Below are 18,405 nucleotides of genomic sequence, written 5' to 3'. Positions count from 1 at the left end.
GCGAAGATGCTGCTGCAGTTCTGTATCTTTTCTGTATCAGTTCCATCAGGTGGGATGGGAGGAAGGGGGGGGGAATAGCGCCCTAAGTAAACCCGCAGATCAGACCATCTATGCTTGTCTACTACAACAAATCTATGGGAGAAGCGCTTGTGGTCCTTCCTTCGCTTTCCCCCTCTATGGTTAGCCCTTGGAACACCTGCCCGCGCCTCCGCCTCCTCTCTCTCAACTGCTTTCTCTATGGTTGCCTTCGCTCTCCTCTCAAGGCTCCTCAGCAATTCATAGGCCACGCCAGGCTGCCCATCTCATCTGGGTTCTTCGGCAGCACAGCCACAGTACGGCCTAGCAGGAGCGGCGGTAGGCAGAGAGGAGGCCCCAGGCAGAGATGCTCAGTTCGGCGGCTGCGAGGATGGCGGCGGAAGGGCCCAAGGCTCCTGGGGGCCAAGGCTGGTGAGAGAGGCCGGAGGGGGGCGGGCCAGGCAGCCAAGCAACATAGTTGGAGCCTCCATCCTCCCTGGCCGGCAGGGAGGGAGAGGAGCTGCTTCCTTTGAAACCTGGAAAATTTAAGGGACATCATCAATAAGGGACAGCAGCAGGACACGGCACTGGGATAAGGGAGTTTCCCGCCAAATAAAGGACGGTTGACAGCTATGCTCCTGGGTCATGCAAATTAAGCAGCTTCCGAGAAAACTAGGGAAGTTATTTTACTGCCCTAAACCTTGAGGTCTCCCCCCAGCACCCATGAAGCCTCGGAGCCCCTGTACCCCCACAGCTATCATAATATGAAGAGTGGCTCAGTTTCCCTCCCTTGAAAAGTACACCAACCGGAAGCAGGAAGTTGGGAAGAGTGCCACTTTTTCCCATTTCCTTTCTCAATTCTATGGGCTTTGCCAGGGTTCAGGCCAACTAGATCTTTTCTCAAGATCCCTTGGAAACACAAGTGTGGCTGCTGCATGCACTCTTATTTCCGCCTGTCTTTTGGCAGGCAGGGGAGAGACATGACCAGTGGGGCTGGCACCCACTCATAAATCCAAAATTTGCCAGCATACTGAAAGCAGTTGGCAACCCCACCCTAAAACTTGACGGATTCATCTTATACAATATATTTATATTCCTTTCTCTTGCTCTAAAACCCAGAGTTCAAAAATTGCTAATATCCCCCACCCACCCTTTCCTGTATTTTTAATAAGAAGTGAAGCTTATATGTGTATTTCCGACGTGCCGCTTGAATAGAAAACAACAGAAAAGGAGAAGGCATATTTTAATGGGTTTATTGGAAAGCTGCAAAGAAAAGCTTTGTGCTGTTAATTAAAAAACACACGCCCAACTGATTTAGAAAATAATAATAATTACCCACCCATCCCTGCAAAGCTGGATGACTTTGGGAGTGGCACAAAGGCCTCACTTCTTCTGCCTACAGAAGACATACGTGTCATTTCTTCCCAATGGGATGGGGGTCACAGCAGAAGCAGAAGCCACCGCACCAGCAGGAGAACGGCTCATGCTGCTGCCACCAAAGACTGTTTCGTTCGTTGACGTGGTCCCAAGCCAGTGCCTCCACCCAGCCCGCAACTCCATGGAAAGCTGCCCATGCTCTGCTCCTGATCCCGGCTGTCTCAGGATATACGTACAGAAAGGAAGTGCATTGAATGATACCCTTTAGGGTTCCAGTGGTGGAGGAAGGCCCCCAAAAGCTGCTCCTCTATGCCATTTGTCAGCAGCAAAGCAGGTGACGCAGGCGGGGGCACTGGGACAGTGTGAGAAGGCTGGCAGGCAGGGGGCACTGGCCAGCCCAGGGTCTGCTGCACCACTTGGCAGCAAGATAAGGCAGCGAGTTGGTGAGAGCCCATAGGCTCCTTTCCACAAAGTTTGTGGGGCACTGCAGGGGCAGGCTTCCTCTGCACCCCACCCCCTTGGCACACCCCCAGATCTCAGCCCCACCACAGACACTGAGTAAGGCTGCCCACCCGCGGGCAAGGCTCAGCCTCTGTGCCAGCCACAGGCACCCTGGCAATCCCATGGCACAGGTGGTGGCCCCCAAATGCAAGAAGGGGCCAGGGTTAGGGGCAAGCTGGGCTACCCACAGAGAGATGATTCCGTCGGTCAGACTTCCTCGCTGTGTGCCAAACCCAGGGAAAGCGCTGGTTCAGTCTGCGTGTCCAGGGCTCTCTGCCAGCAGTCAGTAAACCCCGGGTGAGGTAGCCTGCTCTTGCTCCGGGAGGTTCAGCAAGCCTCTCCCTGCCGATAGTCTTGGGGTGCCCGCAGCTCCGCCTGCCACTCTTGCCTCCTCCTCCACCCTCAGGCAGGATGGCTGCTGCTCCGTCTCCAGCTCCTTCCCTCCATACAGGGGGACGGTCTCCTCCATCTCTAGCCCATCCTCCAGGCTCTTGGCTGTCCTGCCTTCCGAGGACCACGGGCAGGCCATGGCGTTGCCGCAGGCGGCCAGGTCAAAGGTCATGCTGTGGCGCATCAGGAACACCTCCAGCATGTAATAGAAGGTCCAGAAGACAGCAAAGCAGCCCAGCAGCATCAGGGTCTGGGAGGTCAGGAGGGGAGAGAGAGGGGTCGTCAGAACTGGCACGGAGTAAAGAAACCTTTACAAAAGACAACAGACCTGGAATGAGGGAAACCAGGGAGAGGAGGGCATCCTGGCTGAAACAGGAGTTCAAAGTTCCTATGGTCTTGTGAGCAGTGGAAAATATTGGGGGGCGGGTGCTTGGGTGGTTTTTCACCCAAGTGGCACAGAATCTGCCAGCAGAATAAGTTTTGCCAGGAAGGGAGTGGAAGTCACGCCTGGCTTGGCTTGGGCCACAATCCTGGCATTCAGTAGCCTTGGAGACTCGGTCTATGGCTGGCCCAGTTTCACCCAGTGAACTTCATGGCTGGCCAGGGAGGCAGTGGGTGAATGTGGTCTTGCCAGCTGAAGTCCAACACGCCAACCTCTGGTAGACCACCCTTTGCCAGCCTGAAATTATTCTGAGCCTGTCGGCGGAACCTAACTAAGCTGAGCTCTTCCTGAGGTCCATGGCTAGGGGGAGCTGACATGATGAGGCCCTGCATGTCAAAATTTGCCACTTCCACCACCCTAGTCTAGCCACCCCTCCCCACCAATTAGCCGATGACCCACAAGGCTGAGATAAACCTCACTGAACACACATGTTCCAGGGCTTGTCTGCTCTAAACCAATCAAAAAGGGACCCCATTATTCCACTGACCAAACACACAGTGGCCCTGTTGCGCTGACTATCGCTACGTCACCGCCGAAGCCCCTGCCCCTCACTAGCTCAGTAGGTAGGGCTTGAGACTCTCAATCATAGGGTTGTGGGTTTGATTCTCCACATTGGGTGAAAAAATCCTGCATTGCAGAGGGTTTGGACTGGATGACCCTTGTGAGACTGCTTCCAATTCAACAATTCTATTATTCTTTCTCCCTCCACTGCCTGTTGAGGATCCTGCGACAGGCAGGTGTCCATTACCTTGAGGGTGTTGGTGGTGATGGTGTAAGGCTCCTGCTCAGGGATCTGCAGGCCTGGTGGGCAGGGCAAGGAAAAATCGCTGTCCAGGTATCGCCCACTCATGGCCTCTTCAACCAGCCTGCGGGAGAAACAGCCTTTTCTGAATTGCACCAACAGGCAGGGGGGCGATTTTTCCTTTCTTCGCTTCTGCCAGATTTTTAAGGCAGGTTCCTGTGGTCTTCCCTCTCTGGCCAAAGCCTTCCCCCGGCCCCTGCCATTTTTTCAAGGTTCCTGTTCTGACAGGGCCCAACCAGAAGTCCTTTAAGGACAATCTGAGTGAAACGGCAGCGCTCCCGGCCACACGTGATTCCCAGCAATTGGCCTCCGAGCGTGAAGGTAGTGCAAAAGCCACCAGACAAAATCATCCAAGGTGGCTCATGCTAGCTAGCCAAGCCCCATATCACAAGGGGGAAAAGATAATTATGTTAAAGCCAAAAAACACCCTTCGGGTCATTGCTAGTCTGACCTAAGAAAAATTACTTCCCCCTCCCAGTTAGGGTGACCAGGCCAGGCCCAGAACAGAAGTATTTATCTGCTTTGTAAGCCGCCTTGAGTTTGTTTTGTAGTGGAGTCACTGAACACATGAAATTGATCAGGGGGAATCCTTTCCAGTGGGGGCAGGGGAGCTACAAAAGCTTTTTAACTGGGCATCCTCTTGCTCCTGACTGAGACTAGGGCTGGGCGATATATTGACGCATCACCCAAAACCGGTTTGAAGTCCATATCACAATAGTGGCAATATATTGTGAATCATGATGTTTGTGACTCTGCAAAAATCACAATGTGGGGGAAGCCGTGAAGTCAGCCAATGCCTCTACATAGCTCCATCCTTATTTCAGACATTGTGACAATATTGTTATACAGTGGTGCCCCACAAGACGAACGCCTCGCAAGACGGAAAACCCGCTAGACGAAAGGGTTTTCCGTTTTGGAGGCGCTTCGCAAAACGAATTTCCCTATGGGCTTGCTTCGCAAGACGAAAATGTCTCGCGAGTTCCTGCAGGGTTTTTTCCCCTCCCCCCCCTTTTCCTAAGCCCTAAGCCGCTTATCAGCTGATCCGCTAAAAGCCGCTAAACCGCTAATAGCGCTAATCCGCTAAGCTGTCAATGGGCTTGCTTCGCAAAAACCGCTATACGAAGAGCCTCACGGAACGGATTAATTTCGTCTTGCGAGGCACCACTGTATTGTGATGTTTAGCTGGTGATTTATATTGCGATGTTGAAAACCAGATATCAGCCAGCCTTAACTGAGACAGAAATTTGGAGTCGAATTGTCAGCCCTGGCAACCTCCCAGCCTCTCTGATGCTCGTGCCTCTGCACCAAATCTCACCATCCTTACCTCTGTCGCTCCTTGATCTCGGCAAGGGCCCACGAGGATCCGTACAGAGTCAGCTGCCAGTGCTTCAGCACACCAGCCCCCAGGGTCTCATCCCCTGCAAAGGAGAGGCATTGGCAGGAGAGACTAGCGAGCGAAAGGCTTGTGGGAACACACAGACAGGGGGCAAGAGGGGAGCTCGCCACCTCCCAGAACAACAACAACAACAATAATTTATTATTTGTACCTCACCCATCTGGCTGGGTCTCCCCAGCCACTCTGGGCAGCTTCCAACAAAGATTAAAAATACATTAAAATGTCACACATTAAAAGCTTCCCCAAACAGGGTTGCCTTCAGATGTCTTCTAAAAGTCAGATAGTTGTTTATTTCCTTGACATCTGATGGGAGGGCGTTCCACAGGGCGGGCGCCACTACCGAGAAGGCCCTCTGTCTGGTTCCTTGTAACTTGGCTTCTTGCAGTGACGGAACCACCAGGAGGCCCTTGGCGCTGGACTTCAGCGTCCAGGCTGAACGATGGGGGTGGAGATGCTCCTTCAGGTATACAGGACCGCGGCCATTTAGGGCTTTAACAGTCAGCATCAACACTTTGAATTGTGCTCAGAAATGTACTGGGAGCCAATGTAGGTCTTTCAGGACTGGTGTTATATGGTCTCAGCGGCCGCTCCCAGTCACCAGTCTAGCTACTGCATTCTGGATTAGTTGTAGTTTCCGGGTCACCTTCAAAGGTAGCCCCATGTAGAGCGCATTGCAGTGGTGCAAGAGGGAGATAACTAGAGCATGCACCACTCTGGTGAGACAGTCCGCGTGCAGGTAGGGTCTCAGCCTGTGTACCAGATGGAGCTGGTAGACAGCTGCCCTGATTCCAGAATCCCTCTGGAAAAGGCAAAGGGGTAATCAAGGGTCTCGATTCTAGGCAGTCACAGCGCTGGCAAGGAGCAGGTGAGTGGTACATGTGCAGGAAGCCATGCAAGGCTCTGAGATTTCACAGCAAGAACCACATGGGGGGAAGGGAGGGGGCAAGAGTCCTCCCTCTTTGGAAAGAGGAAATGAAGCCACAGGACTCACCAACATCCCGGATCAAGAGGCGGTAGGTGCCCTGCGCCTCCTCACCCCAGCAGCGCACGGTGGAGAAGGTCCAGTCCGCAAAGCCACTGGGATCCCTACAGAAGAGACGGAGGACATGGAATCTGTGCAGCGTCCGCAGAGCTTGGAATTAGAAATCCACCCCCCCACCCCCAGATGATGGCCTTCCAGCCTTGAGTTACCAAGCCCTTTCTTGGCCTAGGGTGATGCTCATTTTATACATCCTTAAGATTTCGATGACTTCCTCTTTTCTCTTTCCATGGTTCATTTTACATATCTTAAATTCCTGCATTTTTACAAAAAAAAAAAACTATACCAATCAGTATTCCATGACTGCATCCTCAAAACTTATTTACACCACTGAATTTATCTTAATGCTGCCAGCGTTTTCAGCTGTACACAATTATATTCCATATACAGTGGTATCTCAGGTTATGTGCTTAATTCGTTCTGGAGGTCGGTCCATTCTTAACCTGAAACTGTTCTTAACCTGAAGCACCACTTTAGCTAATGGGGCCTCCCACTGCTGCTGCGCTGCCACAGCACAATTTCTGTTCTCATCCTGAAGCAAAGTTCTTAACCCAAGGTACTATTTCTGGGTTAGCGGAGTCTGTAACCTGAAGCGTATGTAACCTGAAGCGTATGTAACCCGAGGTACCACTGTATTCAATAAACATTTTCCAATCTTCTTTAAACATACATTCTTCTGGTTCTCTTATTCTATATGTTAAGTCTGCAAGTTGTGCATATTCTGTCAACTTAAGCTGCCGTTCTTCTTTGGTTGGGACCTCGCTCGTTTTCCATTTTGGGGCTAACAAAACACGGGCTGCAGTTGTTGGATACATGAATAACCTTTTCTGACACTTGGGGATTTCAGTCTGAATTATTCCCAACAGAAAGGACTCTGGGTTTGGGGGGGAAAGTACGTTAAAACTCCCACCCCTCCAATTCATTATAGATCATTTCCCAATACTCTTTTACCCTTTTACATGTCTACCACATATGAAAGAATGTTCCCTTTGCCTCTTGACTCTTTATTCGTTTCTTAATTGTACTTCTAGCCTGTCCTTCACCAAACATTCCATTTTTTACAAAAATAAATAAAAATGTTCTTAACTGAAACAAGAATACTGCTTTTTTTAAAAAGACTAATACGGTTTACTTAAAATCATAAAATAAAACCACGAAACAACCCATGGCAAAATAACAAAATGGCAGTGTCATAAGAACCATAGCTGTCAACTTTTCCCTTTTCTTGCAAGGAATCCTATTCAGAATAAGGGAATTTCCCTTAAAAAAAGGGAAATGTTGACAGCTATGGTAAGAACATGAGAAAAGCCTGCTGGATCAGGCCAATGGCCCATCTAGCCAAGCATCCTGTTCCCCCCAGTGGCTGACCAGATTATAGAATCATAGAACTGTAGAGGTGGAAAAGACCACAGGGGTCATCTAGTCCAACCCCTGCAATGCAGAAATCTTTTGCCCAACGTGCATCTCGAACCCATGACCCTGAGATTAAGTGTCTCATTCTCTACCAACTGAGCTGTCCCCGGGGATGCCTGCAGGAAACCCACAAACAGGGTTCAAGCACAAGGGCGCTCTCCCCTCCTGTGGAATACAGCAACTGACACTGAGAAGTGTTTCTGCTTCCTGCTGTGGATCAAAGCATAGCCATCATGGAAAGCAGCCATCAATAGCCCCTCACCTCCAAGAATTTGTCTAATCCTGTTTTAAAGTCATTTAGCTTGGTGGCCATCCAGTGGGAGTGAGTTCCATAGTTTTAAACTATATCCCGAGTGGATAAACCCTTTCTGTCGTCTGCCTGAATCTTCCAAAATTCAGCTTCATTATGGTTATGCGCAAGAGGGGGAAACGTTTTCTCTATCCATTCCATGCATCATCATATATAGCTGTATCATGCTGCCTCTCACTTGCCTTTTCTCTAAACCGGTTAAGTCCCGGACGCTGCAACCTTTCCTCCATCTCCTTGGTCATTTGGGTTGCCTTTTCCTGAACCCTACAATATCCTGCCTGAGTCAAGGCGACCAGAGCAGCTCACAGCCCTTGCAAACAGGATTTGACATCTTTCTGCAGGGCCTGCAAGACAGAGCTGTTCCACCAGGCCTTTGGCCAAATTACAGTCTGACCCCCTCCTTTGGTAATCCTCACAGAACTCTAGCCCAATGGTTGCCATTAATTTGATTTTGAATTGATTTTAAAATGAATTGATTTTAGAATACTGTGTTACTTTTATTGTTGTTAGCCGCTCTGAAACCCGGCTTCGGCTGGGGAGGGTGGGATATAAATAAAATTTTATTGTTTCATTGTTTAGTGAGGCATTCAATAGCAGGGCCAGGAATTTTGTTCGGACTGCCTTTTTTTTTTTAGGCCAAAAGGGCTTTATACTCTTTTTTGATTTTGAAATAAGATGGAGGTAAGTAATTTAGTCCAGCGTTTCTATAGGCCAAATAAGCGTTCCTCAAGTCTTCCTTCTTTGTGCGGCACTCTCGGTCAAACAGACTGCGCCCTTTAGTAGTGCGTGGCTTGCCAGCTGATGTCAGGTTCCTATTGGAAGACTGGACAAATGCTAGAACATTAGCAGTGGCAAAGTTTTTATTGGTGGTTGCAAGAACAAATGATCCCTATATTCTGAACAAAATGCTTGTTTAACCTGGAGGTAGGCTGTATGAATTGTGTATTGCTTTGTAATGATTTGTTGGGTCTCTGGACCATAATAAAGATTGATGATGATGATAAAAAATTATTATTTATTATTACTAAATGGAAAGAGGTTTATCTGATGGGCTGGTGTTGCGCTCGGTGATTCCCCCACCCACTTCCTTCCAGGGGCTGTCCTACTCACGAGTCCATGCTGCGTGGTGTCCCGATCCAAGACTTCATGCCGCTGGGACAGAGGAGGCGGATGTCCAGGTTGCCACGCCGGGGGTGGGTGATGGTGACGGTCACAGCCACGTGCTCCAAGGTCCTCATCCCCGAGAGCTCCAGGTCAGCTTCTGTGACTGAGAGGGGAGAGAAGCAACTGCAGAATGGTTGCTTGCCCTGGATCCCTAAGCGCTCCTCCTTCTGCAAGGCCTTTGGGAGGCTGTGCACGGGCAGAGGGGTGGGTGGGTGGGTGGGCATCATCCTGGCATGGATGCAAGTGGGACGATGCCCATGGTCCACAAACCACAGCTGGGCCTAATCGGTTGCAGCAAACATCTCGCTTGACCTCTGGTGAGCACGACTTGTGCCATCTGTGCGCACGCCAACCACTCGCGGCGTTACTAGCGCACGTGGGGCTCGGGACCAGGGTGCCAGATCTGCTCCTCCTAGCTTCCTGCCTTAAAAGCTCCTCCAAGTTTTGGCCACCTCCATGGAAGGCTCTTCCTAAGCTCCTCCATCAAAAAAGTACCTTCCTCACAGGAAGCTACCAAAGAGGAGCCTGGGTGCTGGATCAGGCCCAAGGGGGCCCACCTAGCTTAGCATCCTGTTCTCACGGTAGTCACCCTGTTGCCCCAAAGCAGTGTTTCCCAAACAAGCTGTTTTGTTGGACTACAACTCCCATCATCCCTAGCTAGCAGGACCAGCATTCAGGGGTGATGGGAACTGTAGTCCAAAAAAAACCAAACATCTGGAGGCCCAAGTTTGGGGAAATGCTGCTGCAAAGGGAAGCCCACAAGCAAGACCCCGCGATCTCCCTTTCAAGGCTGCAGTTTCCTCCACCCTCAGAGACTGACTCTTGCATTCCTCTCTGGGCTTCAGCCGCTTTCTGGCATTTCCTACCCTTCTGTTTGTTGTTTCACATTTCGCCGGAGAGAATTCCTTTTACGGGAAACAGGCGCGGAGCAGCCCTGGACTCCCTTCCAAGGACTCCAAGGCTCTGGGGAAGGCTGGGAACAGCTGAAGCCCACAAGGGGATCTCCCCCTCCCCTTAAGATCATGTTGCATCTTCCTAGAGCTCCCCCAGGGCATGTTGACTAGAGACAGGTTTTTTTCTGGTTACAGATAGGTAGCCGTGTTGGTCTGCCATAGTCAAAACAAAATAAAAAAATTCCTTCCAGTAGCACCTTAAAGACCAACTAAGTTAGTTCTTGGTATGAGCTTTCGTGTGCATGCACACTTCTTCAGGTTTTTTTTCTAGTATTGATGGGGTAGCAGGGTGGGGGAGGGCCCAAGACAGCCCCCCATGCCTCCCCATCCTATTAAGTTTTCAGTGCTTGCCCCGACTTGGTGGAACACTCTGTCACAAGAGACTAGGGCCCTGCGGGACTTGACATCTTTCCGCAGGGCCTGCAAGACAGAGCTGTTCCGCCTGGCCTTAGACTTGGACTCAGTCTGACCCTTGTTTCCCTCCCCATATGGTTTTGATCTATGGGCTATTACAGTGGTACCTCTAGTTATGTACTTAATTTGTTCCAGAGGTCCGTTCTTAACCTGAAACTGTTTTTAACCTGAAGCACCACTTTAGCTAATGGGGCCTCCTGTTTCCGCTGTGCCGCCAGAGCACGATTTCTGTTCTCATCCTGAAGCAAAGTTCTTAACCTGAGGTAATATTTCTGGGTTAGCGGAGTCTGTAACCTGAAGCGTATGTAACCCGAGGTACCACTGTATGGGCTATTATTAAAATGAGGCTGCATTTTAAATTGTAATTTTAACCTGTACTGTATTTTAAATTGTTTTCCCCCCTCCCCTATCATGTTTTTATTGTAATCTTACTGGTGTTAGCCGCCCTGAGCCCAGCTCTGGCTGGGGAGGGTGGGGTATAAATATATTATTATTATTATTATTATTATTATTATTATTATGGCACTTCATGTTTCTCAGGCAGGCCTGGCCCTCTGCGCCTTGACAAGGCAACCTGATCTAAAAGCGTTCAGCAGCTCCATGGTCGTGGGGGGGGGGGTCAGAAGCTCCCTGCTCAAGTCCTGCCCGCTTGTGGTGCTGGAGAGGCACCGCTAGGTCTGTGGGCCTCTCTCACCGGTGGACAATGTGAGCCGCATGCCCTGCAGTTGCACGAAGGAAGAACATGAAATAGGAGGCCTCGAGGCTTCTCAAGGAAAACAGAGGGATGGGATGAAACCACCTCTGGGAGGCATCAGTAGCTGGGGAAGAGAGGTCTCACGACGTGTGTGTGTGTGTCTGTGTGTCTTGTTTGTGTGGACGGAAGCTGGCCAAGACAGGAGCTGCCGCATTGCCTAAAATGGGCAGAGGGAGCCTCTAGCTTGGGCAAGCATCCATGCACACACACACACATCCTGCTGAGGAGGCCTGGCGTTGGTTGGGGTAAAGAGGAGGGGGCAGCACAGCAGTTCCAGCTCCCTCCCCCCTCCTAGCCGCAGCGTGAGAGATCGCACAGACGCCCCCCGATTCCGCACTCTCCCCACCAAACTCGGACTGACCATTTTGGTCGGAATAATGGAAATTGCAAGGAGCATCGCTCTCCATCCTGTTAATTGACAGGGGTCCCAAACCAAGGGGAGGTTCTCCTCTCAAAGCCCCCTCATTTCAAAAGAAGAAGAGCTTCCAAGTGGTTCCTGCCCCAGGGAGTTCCACAGGTTGAAACTTGTTTTTTTAGATTTAGCATGGCTCTCCCACTCCCAAGGAGTTGCGGGATCTGTAGTTTTGCAAGTGAACAGGGAATTTCTTTGGAGGGCAACAGGCTTTCACAGGCCTGCCTCTCCCTGGGTTCACTGGGGACGTCAGGGCAGTTAAACAAGCTGAGATTTATTAGTTCAAGCCCCTCCCCTCCCCTCCAAGCTCCACGAACCATTCCAGGTGACCTCCAGCTGCTGTGGCGCCATGGGGATGGTTTTGCTCTCTTTCAAGACAGGACTGACGTAGGAGGCCAGGTAAGGGACCGACTCCCAGATCTGCCAGTAGGGGAGAAGAAAGAGAGGAGAAGGGGAGCGCTGAGCACCACACACAGCTTTCTCCTGCCGGCCCCTACATGAAGCGCCCTCTACATGACACTGTGCCCCACTGTCCAGAAAAGGAGGGAGCAGGGGGCACTCAGCCCAAAGTCATTTCACACAGAATCATAGAATTGCAGAGTTGGAAGGGACACCAAAGGATATCTAGTCCAACCCCCTTGCAATCTCAACAAAAGCATCCCTGATGGGTGACCATCCAATCTCTCCAATGGAGAGTCCACCGCCTTCAGAGGGAGTCCGTTCCACCGCTGAACAGCTCTTACTGTGAGAAAGCAATAAGCCCACTGGCACGTTTGCAAAGCTAAGCAGGGTCTGGTCTGGTTTCAAATTGGATGGGGGACCACATGTTGAGATCCCTGCATTGCAGGGGATTGGACTGGATGATCCTCAGTGTTTCCCTTCCAACTCTACAATTCTATGATTCTAAGGTTTGTTCGAGATGAGTATTTCTTGCAATCTGAATTCACTGGTTCTGGTCCCACCAGAAAACAAGCATGCTCCACCTTCCATGTGAAAGCCCTTCAGATATCTGAAGATGACTCTTATACCACCAGTTCATCTCCAGGCCTTAATTGCATAAAAACAACTTTGCAAGCATGTCAGCTTGCAGACATAGCCCCAGCCCTTTCAGCCTGCAGTGAGGGGTGTGGGGGTCTTGTAGGGGGCAGCAAGTCCATCCCAATATTCTCTGGCCCCTGCCCCATGCTTCTGGTTGAAGACTACAATGCCCAGGTGGAGGGCAGCCCCTTAGATGCATCAATCCTTTCTCCCTTTTTCTGGGAGTGCGGTGGGGGGAACAGGACCCAAACGAGAACCATGGGGCAGACTGCTGCCTTCCCCCCACATTCTGACAAGCAGCCCTGGTCCTTGGTCCTCTTCCTGCCGACTACCTTGGCTGCGTTGACCAGCCTCCAAGCGTTCAGCAAGCCAAACCCGTGCTGGTGACTGTGGCTGAGGCCGGCCTGGTTGACATCCCAGCTGGCCCGGTTGTCTTCATACTGCAAAGGGAGGCAGGGAGCTGATTAGCTGGGGCAAGAGCTTGGGCCTCGGACAGGGAAGGCGGGAGAGACCACGGCTTCAGAGGATGGAGGGGGCTTTGATGCTGCTGCGACCCAGGAGCGATGCGAGAAGGAAGGAGCTGAGCACCACCCAAACCCCCAGGGCAGGCAGGGAGGGAAAATGCTGGGGAAGAGGAGCTTGGAACTGCTGCAGAGAGTAGGGTGCAAGGCTGGATCTGAAATGCTGGATCAGCAGGGCTGAAAGGAGCAGGGAAGGATGCAGCTCTGGATTTGAAACGGTCCAAGTGTCCTGCTTCATTGATACGCCTCTGAATCGGCATGGGGTTATGGGAGGAGGGGAGAACAGAGCCACACCCCACTCCTCCTTTTCCAAGTCTCTGGGATGGGAGTGGTTGGCTCAGCACCAGCACTGATTCAGTTAAGCATCATAGCCAAACTCACTGAAACATTCACACAGAGTTCTCAAGTCCAGCCACCCAGACCCCCGAGAAATGAAGGGGAGGAGGAGGAGGGCTTACAGAGATTACTGTGCCTGGGGGGTGGGTTGTGGGTTCAGGGTTGCTCTCCACCCCCCTGATTCAGGCATGGAATTGTGGGAGGCGGGGGTACCTCTTTGGGACCATGCAGAGGCCCACACTGCCAGGATTTTGCCATGGACTGCATCGTCTCTTTCAGCTCAGTCTACTTCCTTCCTTGCGTTTCCATCCTGAAGCTGGGCTTGGGCCTTTTTAGCCCGGAACCAAACTCCTGCCCGCTGCCCCCCTCCCCATCTGGGCACTGCTGGCACTGTGAAGGTTGCCCACAGAGGAAGAGAGATTGGTGGGGGTGCTACAAAGGTGCCCTGGTTTCACCTTGGTGGCTGTGAAGACGATGATGTGCTGGATGTCCCGCCAGGTGAGACAGGGGCGCACCTGCAGCATCAGGGCGATCATGCCAGCAGCCAGGGGGGCTGCAGCAGAGGTGCCAGTGTGTCCCTCCGTGCACCCGGTGCCCCTCTGCAAATCCCAGTCTGTGGTTGCCTGGAAAGAGAAGAGCAGGAAGCTGGAGGTCACTGGTTCGAATGGAATATTTCTGGGGCCAGAGGGAGGGCTGGCTAATCTGGAGGCGTCATGCATTGGCTGGGGCTTCTGGGAGGTCAAGCCCCAAACAATTGGAGGGCACCAGTTCAGAGAAGGTGGCTGCATCTCAACCCAATTTCCAAGGTAGGATCCAGCAAACACCTGCCTGCATACGTCACGCAACACCCATCTTGCATCTTTTGCTTCACCCCTTGAAAGATCCTCCTTCTGCCGCTGTAAACATGAGTAAGCCCAGTCACCAGGACTGCCTTGTGTGCTCCATAAAGCCTTTATTTATTTTCTCTCCCTGGTACCAGGCAGGCTGCTCTTACACTGAGCTTAGGGAGGATGGGGCTCCAAGCAGGTGGGAGGGAAGGTCACTCTGGAAGGAGCCCAGCTCAAAACAGTTCTGGACCACTTTTCCTTGGGATGCACTAGCAAAGCTTGTCTGTCTGTCTGTCTCTCTCTCCCACTCTCACACAGCTGCCTAAGAAGAGTTCTGGGGGATTAACCATGTCAAAGGTTCAGTTGGTGTGAATATAATCTTGGCATTGCTTCTCAAAATGGAATTACATAATAAGAGTAATAATACTCTAAGCATGGGGGGGGGCTGCAAATAATGAAGCCCTGGGCAACTGGTATGACCCTGGCTCCCCCCACCATCATTGCACTACAAACTTATCTCCTTCCTCTCCGAGGCTGAGTTTCTGCAAGGTGGGATGGGTGCAGAATACGGACGGAATCAATCCTTGTTTCTGGCAGCCCATGGAAGAAATGCACTTTGTGCCTGTCTGTTTTGGGTGACTTGGAGCCCCTGGTCTGGCTCTGAAGCTGCAAGGATAGCATTTCATGTGCCTTCCTTCCACCTTAGTGGTTCAGTCCACCCCTTTGTAATACCTAGTGCCTGATTTGCACATGCAACTCGGGGGGGGGGGGGAGACATATTGGGGTTTCCCACTGCAGAAACTTGAATACTATGTGGCAGCTCTGCTGGACTGTGCAATAAACCAGGTAGAAAATCCCCTTTGTTGAAAGAGGGGGAGATGGAAGCAAAGGCAGTAAACTAGCACAAGGGATTGGCAGCTACTGGGTTTCTGCCTTTGTTCCTTCCTCCTTTCCCCACCCCACCTGCTGCTGTGGCTCAAAGGGGGCTGGGTCCATTTTTCCACCACTTCCAGCATCATCCATTTGGGTTTGGGGACAAGGGAGCTACCCGGCTGCTTCCACTCCAACCAGCCCAGGAGAGCCTTGAGCTCCTCGGGAAGGCACAGAAGCAGGGGAGGGAGATATCCTTGCTTGCAAAGACAATGCCACAGAAGGGAGGAGGCCATTTAAGCAGACATAAAAGGAAATACAAAGGAAAACAGAATGATGCACCTTAACGGGGGGCAGTGAAGGAATGCATAGCGCAAAACCAGACCAGACACTTGGGAGAACAAAATGTCCTACACTTGTGGCACTGTTTTTAAAGAATTAGTAGCAAGCTGCAAGGGGAGGGAGATTTGGATTGGGGCATTATTATTATTATTATTATTATTATTATTATTGCAGTCGTATCTCGGAAGTCGAACGGAATCCTTTCCGGAAGTCCGTTCGACTTCCAAAATGTTCAGAAACCACAGCACAGCTTCTGATTGGCTGCAGGAAGCTCCCGCAGCCAATCGGAAGCCCCGTCGGACATTCAGCTTCCAAAAATAGTTCACAAACTGGAACAGTCACTTCCAGGTTTGCGGTGTTCGGGAGTCAAAACGTTTGAGAACTAAGCTGTTTGAAAACCAAGGTACAATTGTATTATTATTATTATTATTATTATTAATATTATTGAATTTTGTTTTAATCTTGCCCAAGGCAGCCCAAAGAGACTTATACACAAACAAACAAAAAGCCCCACATACATATATTAAAACCAAGGGGGAAAACAAAATGCATTAAAAACACCCCACATGCTTTTAAAAAGCTACTGATAACTAAAAGCCAAATCTAAGATGGGATGGTCAAACCCCGCCACCACCTGCAATATGCTATATTGAAAGCCCCAGCCAGTTGCATGGGGGCATGTATTAACTATCATCCTCGCCATCTGCCTTTCACCCTAAATTCCCAGGGCAGGTTACAACAATTCAAACACAGCATATAGGTTACTTGTATGGTATCTGCATGTCTCAGATAAGATCAGGACATCTGTATTTGGGGAGGGGGAAGAGGCTAAATGGCTCCAGTGCCCCCACTGCTTCCTTGATTTAACTAGCAGTCAATTTGCTTGCATTTAAAGGAAGCTGGGAAATCTCTCTCAGCTCTCCTTGTGCAACAGGCTGTTTTGCTCTTAGTCTATGACAAATAAATGAAAGGCAGGCCTAAGAAGAGCGAGGGGTGTGGGTTTTTTTTGGGAGGGGGAGGCTGCTCCTGTCATGCCTTGCCTACAAGGTCCTAGATGCACCTGGCCAGCCATCTGAGCAACGGGAAGCTGGCCTAAGTGGACTCTTGCTCCGTGATCGAGCAAGGCAGTGTTTACAGATTCTTGCTGGCTGCCTCCTTCTGCCTTGCCAAGCACAGTCCTCCCCTCCCTCTCGCCGCTGACTTTTAGGTTGAGCGTGGAACCATTCTGTTGGCTGCTGACAGCTGTTATTTGCACTTGGACACGAGATGCACGTTTTCAAACATGCACTAGCTTAGCCAGGAAGCATCAACAGGAGCCAAGAAACTGGGTTAAATTCTTCCCATTAAGGACACAGTAGAACATCATGCAAAAAGCCCCTTGTGGCGACGGGAAGAAGAGCTAACTCTGGAGTTTGCAAAAGCCCTGCAGAGCAGAGCATACCGGGCTCCTTGCATGCAGCCTTCCTCTTCTTCTTCTTCTTCTTCTTCTTCTTATTATTATTATTATTTTATACCCCGCCCATCTGGCTGGATTTCCCTATCAGTGCCTGCCAGAAAGAGCTTTGCTGTCATGGGTGAGGCCCCCATGGCAGGCTCTGGGGGGCACGACAAGGCACTTCAAAACCCATTGGGTGGCCCAGTGCTGCGCAACGACAGCATTTGGAACCTGCTGGACTTACAATGCTCCTCATCATCTTGTCTCCCCCGCTGAAAGTCACAGCCAGCATGGAGGCGCACTCCTCAGCGTAAAAGGGCATGTACCCCATCTCATCCACTGCACCTGGAGGGAAAGAAGAGGCAAGAAAAAGGGTTGAAGAAAGTGGCATAGACACACACATACACACAATTTACTATTTAGTAATATCCTGAAAATGGTTTCAGTGGGATAAACAGAGCCAAGCCACTAGCAGGACAGCTCTGGGGGCGCAGGGACAAGATTTGGGCATTCACAGCGGAGCACATCAAACAAAGTCATGAAAAATAACCTCTCCCCCTGCCGGGCCCCCTGCATGCTTTGATTTGGCTCCTGCCTCGTGGACAGCTTCCCAGAACACACAAGCGTAGGTTTATTCATCCTGCGCAGCCTGGCAACTGAAGCAGGAAGCCCAGGGCTAATGGGCAAGGGGAGGGAAGAGGGGAGAAAATCTCAGTGGTGGCTGCCGAGAAACGCTTCTCTTTGGGACCCCAGCTGTGCCCAACTCAAGTTCCTGCGTTAGGAAAACATATGCAAGCTCCGAAGGGCTGTTTGAGAGAATCTGGATTTCAGAAAGAGCTTGGAGCCCAATGCATCTGTCTGTCTGTCTGTCTGTCTGTCTATCTGTCTGTCTGTCTTTCTCACAGACACAAACCTTCTGTACAAAGTTCCCGCCTGCCCATGTTGTCATATTGTCGGTCTGTTGACAACAGTCCATTGTCAACACTTGCGTCTTGCGAATGGCCTGCATACAGATGTCGACTTTGTTTAGATACATAGGACAATATTTGGATTGAGTTTATGCAGAATGAAGTAGGCTATTACCATCTATATGCTTTAGGATAATAACACGATATCAAATTTATATAAGAATGTATGGGAGTATACTACCATTGCTCTTCTTTTTTGGGGGATATATATTGTTACAAAAGCCCAGTGCCTACACCTCTTTCTGCCAAGCCGGGGCAGGAACGCATGGGGCCGGCCACTGGCACACACCCCGGGTCTGTGTCCCTTTGGAGAGTAGCAGGCACAGCAGAGACTGTCTTGCTTTAAGAAATATGGGTTTTTCTCCCACATATTTACACCTTCAGTCTGCATGGAGGGGGTCCAGATCTTACAGCGTGGCCAAAGCATTCCCTGTCTGGCACAGCCCTGCCGTTTATGGGTTATTTAAAAAAAATATTTATACTTCTCAGGTTTATACATTTCGCTAATTTACAATCATTTTGACATTTCAAAACTTGACTTCCTTCCCTCTCTTTCTGCCGTTCCTTAAATTTATTTTTAATATCTTCTGCATATCCAAATTAACTTAATTTGCTCATTTATTCATCTTCTTTAAATATTTACTCTTATGAAACTGCAGGTTAGTACAATAATCCTGCCAATGTTT

General features: G+C 50.5%; 1 protein-coding gene across 2 annotated transcripts in view; it reads right to left on the bottom strand.

The window, feature by feature from the left end:
* Positions 1 to 1,252: 1,252 nt before the first annotated feature.
* The window catches only part of PCSK7 (proprotein convertase subtilisin/kexin type 7), a 32,125-nt gene continuing 14,972 nt past the window's right edge, over positions 1,253 to 18,405 (bottom strand). For both annotated transcript variants that reach the window (XM_083713972.1, XM_083713971.1), the window contains exons 8-16: positions 16,996 to 17,096; positions 13,733 to 13,900; positions 12,753 to 12,860; positions 11,700 to 11,802; positions 8,796 to 8,952; positions 5,915 to 6,009; positions 4,852 to 4,945; positions 3,474 to 3,591; positions 1,253 to 2,533 (exon numbers count right to left, since the gene is read on the bottom strand). In XM_083713972.1, coding sequence (XP_083570098.1) covers positions 2,177 to 2,533; positions 3,474 to 3,591; positions 4,852 to 4,945; positions 5,915 to 6,009; positions 8,796 to 8,952; positions 11,700 to 11,802; positions 12,753 to 12,860; positions 13,733 to 13,900; positions 16,996 to 17,096 — 1,301 coding nt within the window. In that variant the 3' untranslated portion in view covers positions 1,253 to 2,176. The remainder of the gene's footprint in view (positions 2,534 to 3,473; positions 3,592 to 4,851; positions 4,946 to 5,914; positions 6,010 to 8,795; positions 8,953 to 11,699; positions 11,803 to 12,752; positions 12,861 to 13,732; positions 13,901 to 16,995; positions 17,097 to 18,405) is intronic.

This window comes from Podarcis gaigeae (assembly GCF_964106915.1).
Source record: "Podarcis gaigeae genome assembly, chromosome: 15".
NCBI classification, from domain to species: Eukaryota; Metazoa; Chordata; class Lepidosauria; order Squamata; family Lacertidae; genus Podarcis; species Podarcis gaigeae.
This window is presented reverse-complemented; position numbering and strand designations above follow the sequence as displayed.